Genomic DNA, 12,914 nt, shown 5'->3' on the forward strand with positions numbered 1-12,914 from the left:
TCTAGTACCTATACTGGTTAACAAATACTAGATAATTAAGAGGCAATAGTTTTTTTCAATATTCATTTACAAATAAAGGTTATCATTCTTCACATTTGAAATTTAAGTTCAATAATATCATCTTCTATACCTTAACACTTTTTTTTTAGCTATGAAGTAGGGCTCAAAATGGTTTCTCCTTTTGCAGAACGTAAAAGTGGTAGTTAAAATTCAACTTTCCTTGTGGTATGGAATTTCAAAAAAAAAAAACGCATACAATTCTGTTCTTGGATTAGCGGTTGTGTCTTTTTAACATCGGCAATTTCAGGGAATAGAAAAAAATTAACTTTTTTTCGATCTTTATCTTGTCTATTATCCACCGAAACTTTTAGCAAACGTAAACATTTACTCGTCTATTGATTTTTTTTGCAGTCTTTTACCATCATTCATGTTTTTACCCCCGGAATATTAATATCATATCTGAAGTGAGAGTAGATCACATTCAAACTTCGTTAATTTTTTAAACCGTACCATTTCTGGTGTATTCTTTATTTCTTATTTTATTATTAGGGTGTTTTAGCCCAATTTAGCGATTTTAATCCACTCATGTTTTTCAAAATTTTAATATCATTATTAAATCACACTTAGGAAACACCAGTTATTGGTTTTAACGACAAAATTCCCGAAATCCACAAAAACATTAAAGATAACAAGGGTGTACCTCTACCTATTCTGATGAACAAAATTTCTCTAAAAAGTACCTAGGTACTTTATGAGGAAACCAATGGCAAAGTTGCAAAGGTCCTTTTTGAAATAATTTTCATCGTTGCTTTTTCTAACATCTTTAACTAAGAGAAAACAAACTAAACTGTAGATTAATATCTAGATTACTTACCGAAGCCTTTTGAAAGTCATGTTAAACTTACTTCTTTTTCCATTGCAGATGTAGCATGTCCCCAGCATAGTCCGAAAAAAATGTTCATTTAGTTTGTTATTCTGTCTTCCTCGCTGGTTGTTTTCCTTTTTTTATGGCACAAAAACCGGATGTTTGATTTTAACATAATTATAACTGCAGTTTCATAGCATGGCAAAAAGAAATCAAAGTTTAAATGTCAAAACTAATCAACGTAAAATATTACGTTCTTAAATATTTTTATTTACTTTACCTCTTATAAATTAATAAATTTTCTTTTACTTAAATTAGTCAAAAATTGCATAAAAAATTAAGATGAAAACAAATTACAAAACTTATTAAATTAATTTCTTTGCCATATGGCAAAATTCATAGTCACTGGTCTTTGTTTACGTTCAATTGTAATAATCTCATCGGCAGCATTATCAACATTATAAAATTGTCTCAGCTCAGTTATTGCAGTCTCTTCAATTTGTGTCAAAACTAATGATTTATTACGCATTCTATCAACATATTCACGTTGTTTTTTCTCATCTTGTAAAATTTTCGTGAAATTTGTACCACTTGTCGATGGGGATGTTAATGATCCCGGTTTGCATGGAGATTCTTTTGTTAAACTTGACGATGAACTCAAAAATGATGAATTCAGGTCATTAGACACTGATGGGCTACTAATACCCCAAGCATTTGGTGTAACTTGAGGTACTGCAATAGGTTTTGATGGGGTTAATGGTTCACCACGCCATGACTCGGAGGAAAGACGTTTTCTCTGTTTTTGAGACAGTTTGTCTGCTTTTATGGGCGTGAATTCAGCTAAATTGATATTAAACTCTTTTGTTGGAGTAGTTTCTTCAGGTATGACTACTTTCTCTGTGCGTGGAGTAAGAGGAACTAAAGCTTCCTTAGGTTTTGGTTCAACTTTAAGAACTTCATTTGCATTTACAACAGCCACCGCGGCTCCAACTGTCTTCTTCTTAATATCTTTCTTATCGGCAACTTTCAACCATGATTTATATTCATCGTGTATTTTTGCTGAAACCTCATCTGCTTCCTTTATTACAGATGACTTTTCTGAAATGCTCTCTTTTCTCGAATCTTGCAAACTCATTTCTTTCATCGAATTAATAGCATCTTGTTCATGTTGTCGTGTACTCCGCCAAAACTTTGTCTCTCGCTTTTGCACTTTTGTCTGAGGCTTAATCGTATCATCTTCTTCCATTCGAAAGTCCAAATCTACTTCGAAATCATCTACGAAACTTAATAATATCTCATCACAAACTGCATCTGAATCAGGAGTTATCATTCGATAGTCAAATACTTCCTTGAACATCTGCCGATAATGTGCGTTAATGGAATTTAAAGCCTCTGGCTCACAACATTCCAAGCTTTTCTGCGATAGAACTCGGTATAAATTTTGACAGATAAAATCTAAACAACCTTTCTTCAAGACACTGCAATTGTAGAGACATGCAAAGTCTAACATTTCACCACACTTTCGAATATTGATCTTTTCCAGTAGCAAAACCTCACAGACTTTTCGAAGTTGTTCGATAAAGAACTGATCGCAATAGACAATCATGTTATAAAGGAACACTTCCGAGGGATTTTGCTTACGGAAATTATCGTCGTTCAATGTGTATAGGAAATCAATGATAGGAATCATGTATTCTGGAGGTACAGTCGACAAATTAATGGTGGTTCTTTCAGACCAGGTGTGAGTAAACATCAAGTCAAAGTATTCAAGTCTAGAGACTAAAATGCATTTGTGGGCATTAATTTCAACATCTCCACCACACCGGATGGTGACATCGTAGAGAGCAGGAAAATCTTCACGTTTGAGGCATTTAAATCGGTATTTAGATCGATCCACCGATCGTGGAAGTTGACTCGAATGACTATAATTAAAAATAAAATTAGTTAACCGGCTGAGTTCCAAGTGAAACCTAGACAAACCTTTTGATAAAATTGGCCAAGCTGTTTAGTTGGAATTTTTCAACAAAACTAACAAACAACTCCAAGACTTGATCTCGTTCTGCTGGACAATTAGGTCCCAAAGACTGTTGTATATCATCGAGGTCTAAAAAAAAGCAATAAATCAAATTTTTTCTTCAAATACAAAATAGTTATTCCTAACCATCTTCAGTAATAAAATAATTCGTGTAAATATTTTTCAAGATCAACTCAAACATTTTGCCCGTTAATCCTTGAAAGTTTAAATAAATTTTCTTATCAGAATATTTCTCAACTATTTCTCTTAATCCAGCTGATCTAGAATAAATTATAAATTTATGTGCAAAGAAATTCTCTCCGTCCACATAGAAAACCAAATCATGGATATTGTCAAATTCACTAGCATCGTTAAGTAGTTTCTTAAAACTATACTCTTCCATAATTAATTTTGGTAAAACAAAATAATTTGCATAACTTTCTTGAAGTACAGCAAATGATGTCAAGTCATCGTTGCAAAAAATATCTACAACACGATCCAATTGTGGGATACGACTCAATTCAATTCGTACTTTTTGATCATTGCAAATATCTTTGCGAGCGCCCAAATCTGTAAACCATGCATCGGCACTGCTTTCTTGATAATTTTGTATTGGAACTTGATGGCATTTGCCAGTGTAGACATCGCCTTGCGATAGAATCAACACCTGATTGGCTTTGTAGAAGATTTTGTCAATTTGTGTTACACGGATATGTGAAAACGAACATCTGCAAAATTTAGAAAATGAAGTTAAATAAGTTTATAGAGTTTGTTGTTATGATGTTATGATTATTTACCTGAGATATTGTTGAGACATTTCATACCAAATGAAAACAACATTTGTTTCGGTTAGCATTAAAATTTTAAGAGCCGACACTGAACCTTTTGCTGCTTTTGTATTACCACCTCCAGTAACTGATATGCTTTTTAGTGCTTCTATTCTGTTTTAAAATAAAAAGAAAATATATTAAAAAATATTGCCAATGAATGGTGATTGTATTCATATTTGTTGAAACTTAACAATAACAAATAACAATTAACCCAGAGTTTCATTTTGATTCATTCCATTTAACCTGAGCGTCAAATATAAAGGAACAACGACAAATCCAAATGCCTCGTTTTTCAGACTTTGCACCACCTTGCTTGACCCAGTGATATCAAAGACGTTTTGAATGTTGCTCTAAATAACAATTTAAAGGATACCAAAAAGTAGAAGCGGCCTAGAAAAATAAACTTTCACACTGAGCCATTATTTTAGCAAAACCAAACAAATTCAAAGTTAAATCCTAAGTAGTTCTGAAAGTTTCAAACCATTTCAAACCAAATATATTGCACGACTGGATCGCACGTCCTTGCTTTTTTTGTTTAAAGTATGTATTTAGATTTGTTTTTAAATTGAATCATGGTTAACAACAAATTTTTTCGCTATTGATTTTTTTTCCCCATTTTTTATTTTCAAACACATTCGTGAAAATTTATATGCATAATCCAGTAGAGGATTGGTATGGCATTTCCAAAAATGAAAAACAAAGTTTTTTTTTAATAAGAAAACTGAATGCAAAATTTTTGTTTGATTCAGAACACAACAATTACAAGAAAAAGATTGAAAACTTTATACTTTCGCAAAACTTTGTATTGGTTCGTGAAAAGAGAATCTGATACTTCTGGGGTATTATGGGGATGGCAATTAAAACGGTTATTAGTCCCTGTAATCTAAAAACATTGAACATTGAAAGAATCTTTTTTCCAATATTTTGCGGAAACAACATGGAAGAAATTCACTAGTTATTAGGTCTCTTATAGAGCAGAGCTACAAGAAAATAAATTCTATATAAACAATTCAAGAAAATTAATTTCGTGACGAAAATCCAAATGTAATGCAGCGGTTTATCAACAAACTTCATACACATTACCTACATTTTGTGGAATCATAAAATTATCAAAGAGGAACTTCTTAAATTGAAAAAAAAAAAATCAAATCAAAAAGGAACAGGGTGCGCTGTGGATTAGCTAAAAATGGACTTAGCACAACGAAAAACTTGGTTAAGTATAAGAAACAGAACTTCGATACCCCAAAACCTTAGCTAATATCTCTAAGAAAAATGTAATCTTTTGATTTGAATTAGTAGATAACCTCTGGAGATATATTTCGAAAAAGTAAGTTCAAACTCCATAAATTATATATTACATGCTGAATAGTTAAAGACCCACCGATACAATGGGCTATGAATATACTTTCATTAAAACTCAATGCCTTCAAAGCAGACTAGTAGTTTTTCAGTGAATATTTGGGAGCTTACGATAAAGTATTTTTGTAATTATAAATTATAACTTACTGTGGTGGTTTGATACTCTTTGTCCTATAATTGTAAAATAATATAATCGACTTTGCAGTAGTATAACATGCAATAGCATAATTATTAGATTCCACAAATTCCAATTCCGTCCTCTCAGGTAGTGGAATCTGTAATTAAAATTTTTATAAATCAAACCAAAAATTTAAAAAAAAAGTAATATTTTTCTTACCTGTCGTGGCACCGCAATACCAGCTTCACCTTTACTACTCCAACCAAATTGTCCATGATTTGTACCCCATACCCACAACATATTCTTTGAATAAGCTAGAGAATGAAAATCTCTTGCAATGACACTTTTCAAATTATTTACTCCAAAATCTCGAAGTGTAACAACTTCTTTGAACACAGTAAGCTTTTCAGGATTATCACGAACTCCAAGTTGCATATCTTCATTCAAACCACAAGCGAATACAGCACTTTTATTGGTTAGAATGAGAGAATGTTTCTTTGAAGTACTTATGCAAATGATTTTTTCTCCAGCATTTTTAATGGGAACTTTGACTTTTTTTGGAATTGGCAAACTGATTTCGGTTCCATTTCCTTGAAGAATGTTAAAAATTTAATAAAAAAACTAAAATTAATAGAAGACTCTTTTTTACCTAATCGACCTCCTTTACCATGTCCCACGGCATAGAGTTGACCTTTTTTATCAACAAACAAACTGTGATAAGCGCTTAGAGAGATCAATTCAACTGACTTTTGCTCCTTGCGAAAGAAATCAATGAATTGTGGTGTTGATGCTCCCTCTTCATTGCCAATTCCAAGATTATAGTTTTTATTTGATCCCCAGACTAGGAGTTCAGTGTTTGTTGGACTATTTGAAGATTTTAAATCAATTCTAGGTTTTTGGGCTATTGATTATGTGGTAATAAGGAACTAAGACGTACACGGGTTTTTATTGCAGGAATCGTTCAATGGGTTATAAAAGAAGATAAAACAGGGGGTGGAATTGAAGATAGGGGTGCAAAAGCTCCTTTTTTGTTTTTTTTTTTTTTCAATATATGTATCTCGCAAACAAATCGAAATTTAAAATAAAATAAAATTTTTTTTTTTTTTTTGAGCTGAGATAGACATAAGCATTGCTCTAATAAAAAAAAAGAAGATTCAAAGTTTCCTCAAAATGCTGGGCATATTAAATTTTATCATTGAAAATTAATTGAATAATCGGTATTCACACTAGCAAGGTATTGGCAACAAGCTTGTACAGATTTTCGAGCATAAGTTCAGCCAATTAATTTTTACAGACCCCGATGGGATGCAAAAATCCTTCAACAATCTCAAGTTCGAAAAGCTTGGTGTCCAGATCTAATATCAAACATTAATAAATTCTGGAAATGAGAAACTAAGTCTATGTAGTTGAATTATTCCTTTTTTATTATTGCAGTAACTAACTGCCTTACTTTTCATATTTAAAAATGCTTTTGAGAACAAAAAATATTGCTTTTAATAACAAAAGTGGCAATTTTGATTAATTTGAAGAAAGTTTTGTCCAGGGGTCCCGAGAAGTCAATATAAAATCTAAAGTTTTAATCTGGCGCTCAAAGAGCCGTTTGGCTTTGAAAGAGTTAAAATATAACATGCGAGTTTAATTCAATACTTTGAGTATTGTATACTTAAAAATCAACTTAATTTCAGAGCCCCCACACACAACAGACTTTCTATCGGCCGACAGTTTAGTAGGGTTGGGCTCCTAGTGTGCGCACCCGCACAGGCAGCCAATTAAATAGTCGGTTAGGTAGGAAATATTAGTTTGATGGCGATTGTGTAGCATAACAAACTATTTTTTTTCGATAAAACAAACTTTTTGATCGGACGATACTCAATCGTTGTAGTGTACGCGTTTTCACTCATTTTTACACTGATTAAGAGACCGATTAAACTGTCGACCGATAGAAAGTTTGCAGTGTGCGGAGGCTCTTAAAATCTCGAAAATACTCGCATACCTCAATGTATCGAAAATGCAGACTAGTTAACTTGAGTTAAAACTGCAAAAGTGATTTTTTTTTTTTAATGCTAGAAATATCAAAGGGTTGGAACGACAAATACTGTAATATTAGCGGCTTATGGATTGTATGAAAAAAAAAGATTTTTTAACAATTTTCGTTTTTGAAAATAACAATATCTTGTAAACGATCACAGTTGGTGGAAGTGTCAACGTATTTTTTATGATTCGCATACGGTGAGAACTCCTTTTGAATAAATAGGGAAAAACGATTAATTTAAGTTGCATAGGCCACGGCACGAAGAATCTAATTCAACAATATTCATTTTTCAAAAAAAAACAAAACCGACTTCTATGGATCGATCGATTCATAGATTCTTTGGTCAGAACTGGACAAAACTGAAACGAATACAAAAAGAATTATCAAAAGGCTTCACCCAGTCCAAACGTATGAGATGAGGTTACAAACATAAAACCAAACAAAAAGACGAACTTCGGTGTGCTGAACTCGAATCCGAAGTCAGAAACAACAAATCGGCTCCCGTTTTTGAGATATTACCGTTAGAATATGCAAAAAAATGTTTTTTTGAGTTCTTCGGACCTTATTCTTTTGTATAAGGAAAATTGTTTGAGCATATTTAGTAACGGTTTCTATAAGAACTGTTTTCCATCTTTTGATACCTGTTTAAATCTTTTCAATATCTTTTGTATTGCCCGAGATATCTTAAAATGAAGTAAGTGGGTTTGGCTTCATACATCATAAAGGAGATAATGACGTTATAAAATTTATAAAAATACCAAACAACTGAGGATATCTCGGGCAGTAAAAAAGATATCGGAAAGATTTAAACATATTTAAAAAGGTGGAAAGGTGGTTTAAACCGTTACTAAATATTCTCAAACAATTTTCCTTATATAAAAGAATAAGGTCCGAAGTACTGCATTTTCTAACGGTTATATTTCAAAAACGGGAGCTGATTTTTTTTTTTTTTTTTTACTTCGGATTCGAGTTCAGCACGAAAACCTTCAGAAAAGTATATTTTTTTTTCGGCAACAAAAAAAAATTTAATTTTGTTAACCAGTGTAATATATAACTACTGGTAGTTGTATATAATCAGGTTTGGTAAAACGGGTTGGAACTTTTTATGTTAATTCTTGTTCAATCACATTAAATCAAATTATTTTTTTTAAAGTAGTGCAATTTTGAAGATAACACATAAAGGTAAGACACTTTTAAAGATAAGGTATTTTCATCCTACATTGAAAAACGCCCTAAAAGTAGCATAGCTTCAAAAAAGCCGTAGCTCCAAAAAACGAATTATCTTCAAAAACGCCCTACCTTGAATGACTTTGAGTATGGCTTTTTACGATACTTTAAAAAATAATCTTATTTCATAAATGCTCTACTTTCTAAATATAAATTATTTTCAAAATATGTAGGCCATTTTTCAAACAAGTTCTTTTTTGAAAATATGGCATCTTTTCAATCTAGAGAATTTGAAGGTAGGGTCTCCTGGCTCATTTAATAGCACTCCACGGTTTTATCTTCTTTTATAACCTATTGAACGATTCTAACAATAAAAACCCGTGAACGTCTTAGTTTCTTTCTGTACCTTAGACATAAAATAGCCTATTTATGGGGATTATTCTATTAAAAACAAAATCTTACATATCCAAATGACTTGAGAAATCAAAAAGTCGACAGCAATTCTGCAGTGGACTCCGAGTGTCTTCATCGAGGAGTTCCAAACTGGCTCCATATCGTAACAGAAGCACAGCACAATCAATACATCCATAGTAAATGGATCTGTGAAGGGCACTACTCCCAGATTCCTTATCTCTGCTGTTGATGATAGCTCCTTGATTCAAGAGCCACTCGAGAATTACATAACGATCGACTGAAGCCGCCATATGAACAGCTGATCGACCCTACAAAACAGAAAAGCTACTATCATCTGCATGTTTTGATGTTCCATCACTTACCAACGGATCTGTGATATCAAAAAAGTTGCAACACTTTTTGGCAATGAAAGCGGCTAGTTTGTTGTCGTCGACAGCTCGTTTGGTTAAAGCGGCAGTGATTTCTTGTCCATGAGAATCGCATCGACATTTCTTGGTGCAATCATATTCGTAGTTGTTGACTTTATATTTGATATGCTGCGAAGAGTTGGCAGTCATCGGCTTTGAGGTATCCATTTTCAGAGATAGACTTTTTTGAATGAATTGGACAGATTTGTTTTAATAGAAATGTTTATTGGTTGAAGGTGAAGCTGAAACTGTTGGCGTCTTGGTCTTGGAAGAGAGAAATATTAATAAAAGCTTACTGGATACTTTTTTGTTTACAAAACAAAATTAAATAAAATTTCACAAGACGATGTAAGGTGGATTTAACAAGATTTTTTTGTCAAATGCCATTTTTTCTGAACAAAACAGTTGTGCGCAAATGTTTGTGCAAATTTTTATTTTTTTTGTTGACGTTTCTGATTGGGAAATGTCAGTTGTTTCGATTCGTAAAGGGTTCGGTTGTTGTTATGTTGGATTAAATGGAACGGAAACTGATAGTAACCGCTTTTCACTTATTCAAATTTTTTAATTAAGGCCGTGTGTGAATTGCGTTAAATAGTTAACACCGTGTAAAATTTTTGACACTAATGAGGTGAATGCAACATTTTCAACTGTTAAAAATTTATTGGGCTCTGGGACCTGGTTAAATTTGAATTAATTTTTTTTTGCAGATGGTTTTGTTTTGTTTTTTTTTTTAATTAAAAAGGAGTTTCATGGCAGAAAAGAGACAGAGAAAAATATTAAACAATTAGCCATACAGCTGAAATTTTTTTGTTCACCTCAATAGTGTAAAAAATTGTGTTAACTATCTAACGCAATTCACACAAGGCCCAAAAAAATAGTTCGCAAACACCATATATCCAAATAACTTTTATGCAAGTTTGGCTTTTATAAAAAGAGGAGATCTTAAAGGGGTACCTACAATCGTCTCAAAAAGTAACTCACAGTTTTGGTTTTAAAATAACCCCGTTCCATTCCCTTCAAGCAAGAAAACTGAGTTCAACAAAGAAACTCCGACCTCAGACCGCGAAAATCGGGCTTGCACTCACACACTTGCAACTTTTTGTGTATGAACACAAAGTCGAACGAGAATCGTGGTGAAAAATGAGAAAAGGAAAAGAATGACAAGGCCAACAAGAGCCAAAGCGTCATTTTGTTATTTTTTGTTGAAGTGTTTGGTCGTGTCGTGTCTCGTGTCGTTGTTTTTATAATGTTAGTTTATTAATTATAAACAATTTTATTAAATTATAAACAATATGGAAAACAAAAAAGGTATGTTTTATATATCGCTCAAAGTGTTTGGGTTAAAATGTTGTTTCTTCTTGTGTTGTAGATGTAATCTCTAATGATGAAGAAAAATCTAGAAGGTGAAACATGCGATTGGGTATCTAAAAAAACACCAACAACAGCAGCAGCATCAAATGAAATAAAATGAAAAAAAAATGTATTAGGGGTATTCACGATCCGATGCAACTGGTCTAGTATCATTGCAAAAGTGCAAAAGTGTAAAATCTTGCAACACTACAACAACAAAATATATGGATTGAAATTTTACAATGGTCTTGCACTTTTGCTATACCCTAACCCTATTGCAAAATAAAAATACAATGGTGTAAAATTTTTTTGACAGATGGCAGCTCGCCGTCGCGTGTCGCCCATGATGAACAGTTTATCTTTTTTATTCTTATTCTTTTTTATTTTGTTTCTTTTGATGTAATTTGTGAAAATAAATTAACCCGAACACAACAAAGAATAAAATTATAAAAAAATTGAAAAAAAAGAAGAAGCATCGGTGGAAAGACAACTCCGTAAAAAAAAAGAGTGAAGCTGATATAAATCATATCATGGATTCCATTCAATATTTACTATAGATAAGAAAAGGTGCGTTCACGATCTATTGTAAAAAAATAAAATTTTACACTTTTACTAGGCCTGTTGCACCAGATCGTGAATACCCCTATTGTATTTTATATTGTATTTATTGTGAAAATTTCGTTTGCCAAAATAAAATAAAAAATAAAACAGTTTCAGTGAAAAAAAAAATAAATCTTGTTCTTTTTTGGTCGCAAATGCGAAATGTCATCCCTTTCTTAATCCTCTTTCTGGTAGGTTTTCGCTGCTCCGGCTCAGGTCCGCCTTCGGCTCCGTTTTCTCGGAATGGAGATTTTCACCACACCAATACATATGCAATCGACTTCGCGGTGATTATAATTTCCATACTAATTTGAGCCGCCTTCGGACCAGTTTCTGATCAGAAGTCGGACTCAGCTCCGCCTCAGGCGGAGCGGATTCGGACCGAGGTCGGACCTGTTTGCTTGAAGGGTTGGAGTTGGTATAGTTTAAAGCGTAGTACGCAGCTAACGAAAAAATATCATCGATTATTCTGTCAAAATAAAAAGAATCTTAATTAATCAAGAAAAAACAACAGAAAATTTTTAACACAAGAAAAAAAATGAATTGAAGTGAAAAACCTTCAACTCTGTTCTTGGAATCAAGAAAAATGCGCAGCCCAAGTAACAATTTGGCTTGCATAAGGTCCATTTGTTTTTCGATTCGACAAGCTATAGTTTGTATAGGTTTAGTTTAAGGGCCTGGCTACACAGTGTTGTGGCCAATCAAGTTCCAATTCACATTTTCTAGGAACAAACATCAAAAAGAGGAAAATCCTCACCCCTCTTGCCTACAACCTGACTGGTTAGGCGATTGAAAAATCACCGTGTAGCCCGGCACTAAGGCTTGATTACGCAAGTCAACCATTTTGGAAAGAAAGGAGGTCTCCTTAAGACTACCTAGAATAAGTGTTTAGAGGAAGCCTTCCAAGTAACAATTTTGCTTGCATAAGGTCCAATTTGTTCGATTCGACAAGCTATAGTTTTGTATACGTTTAGTTTAAGGCTTACTTAGTATACAATTAAAAAATTCTCACGTCTTCTATATGTGTGATCTAGCCTTAAGAGTATACAAAATGTTTTTAAAACCACTTTCTGCATCATTTCTTTCAGTTTTCAGCCCGAAAAACTAACAAAAATAATTTTAAAAATGTTCACTTTTGTACACTTTTACTTTTTAACTAAAGTCTATTATTTCATTATAACTACAACGGCCACTTTTTCCTAGCGCCTTGTGATTTTGGAAAAAAACTACAATTTTTTTTTACTTCACTTCAAAAAGTAGTAGATTAGCTTTGTATTTTGTTCTTATAATGATCCGGGGAAGTTTTTTTTTTGTGACTCATTTCATTTGTATAAAATTCCTTTTATACTTCGAAGAGAAAATTTTTATTTTATTTTATTTTTATTTTATTTTATTTTATTTTATTTTATTTTATTTTATTTTATTTTATTTTATTTTATTTTATTTTATTTTATTTTATTTTATTTTATTTTATTTTATTTTATTTTATTTTATTTTATTTTATTTTATTTTATATTATTTTATTTTATTTTATTTTATTTTATTTTATTTTATTTTATTTTATTTTATTTTATTTTATTTTATTTTATTTTATTTTATTTTATTTTATTTTATTTTATTTTATTTTATTATATTTTATTTTATTTTATTTTATTTTATTTTATATTATTTTATTTTATTTTATTTTATTTTATTTTATTTTATTTTATTTTATTTTATTTTATTTTATTTTATTTTATTTTATTTTATTTTATTTTA

The 12,914-nt window shown here is 31.7% G+C and overlaps 1 protein-coding gene across 1 annotated transcript; it reads right to left on the reverse strand.

Annotated features, from left to right (window-relative positions):
- Positions 1-1,083: 1,083 nt before the first annotated feature.
- On the reverse strand, positions 1,084-9,628 carry LOC129905554 (inhibitor of Bruton tyrosine kinase). The gene is made up of 9 exons (XM_055981044.1): positions 9,162-9,628; positions 8,848-9,107; positions 5,836-6,050; positions 5,406-5,776; positions 5,216-5,343; positions 3,677-3,820; positions 3,027-3,607; positions 2,846-2,969; positions 1,084-2,787 (listed from the first exon to the last, which is right to left on the reverse strand). Exons 1-9 carry the CDS (start codon positions 9,372-9,374, stop codon positions 1,236-1,238), a joined length of 3,588 nt encoding a protein of 1,195 aa, XP_055837019.1. The 5' UTR covers positions 9,375-9,628; the 3' UTR covers positions 1,084-1,235.
- Positions 9,629-12,914: the final 3,286 nt, after the last annotated feature.

This window comes from Episyrphus balteatus, chromosome 1, assembly GCF_945859705.1.
Source record: "Episyrphus balteatus chromosome 1, idEpiBalt1.1, whole genome shotgun sequence".
NCBI lineage: Eukaryota > Metazoa > Arthropoda > Insecta > Diptera > Syrphidae > Episyrphus > Episyrphus balteatus.

Excerpts from the sequence above, each read along its gene's own strand:
- LOC129905554 (XM_055981044.1), bottom strand. The coding sequence starts at position 9,374 with ATGGATACCTCAAAGCCGATGACTGCCAACTCTTCGCAGCATATCAAA. Across the intron at positions 5,777-5,835 it reads TGGTAAAGGAGGTCGATTAG|GAAATGGAACCGAAATCAGT; the intron begins GTAAAAAAGAGT and ends ACATTCTTCAAG. Across the intron at positions 2,970-3,026 it reads TTATTTTATTACTGAAGATG|ACCTCGATGATATACAACAG; the intron begins GTTAGGAATAAC and ends GCTTTTTTTTAG.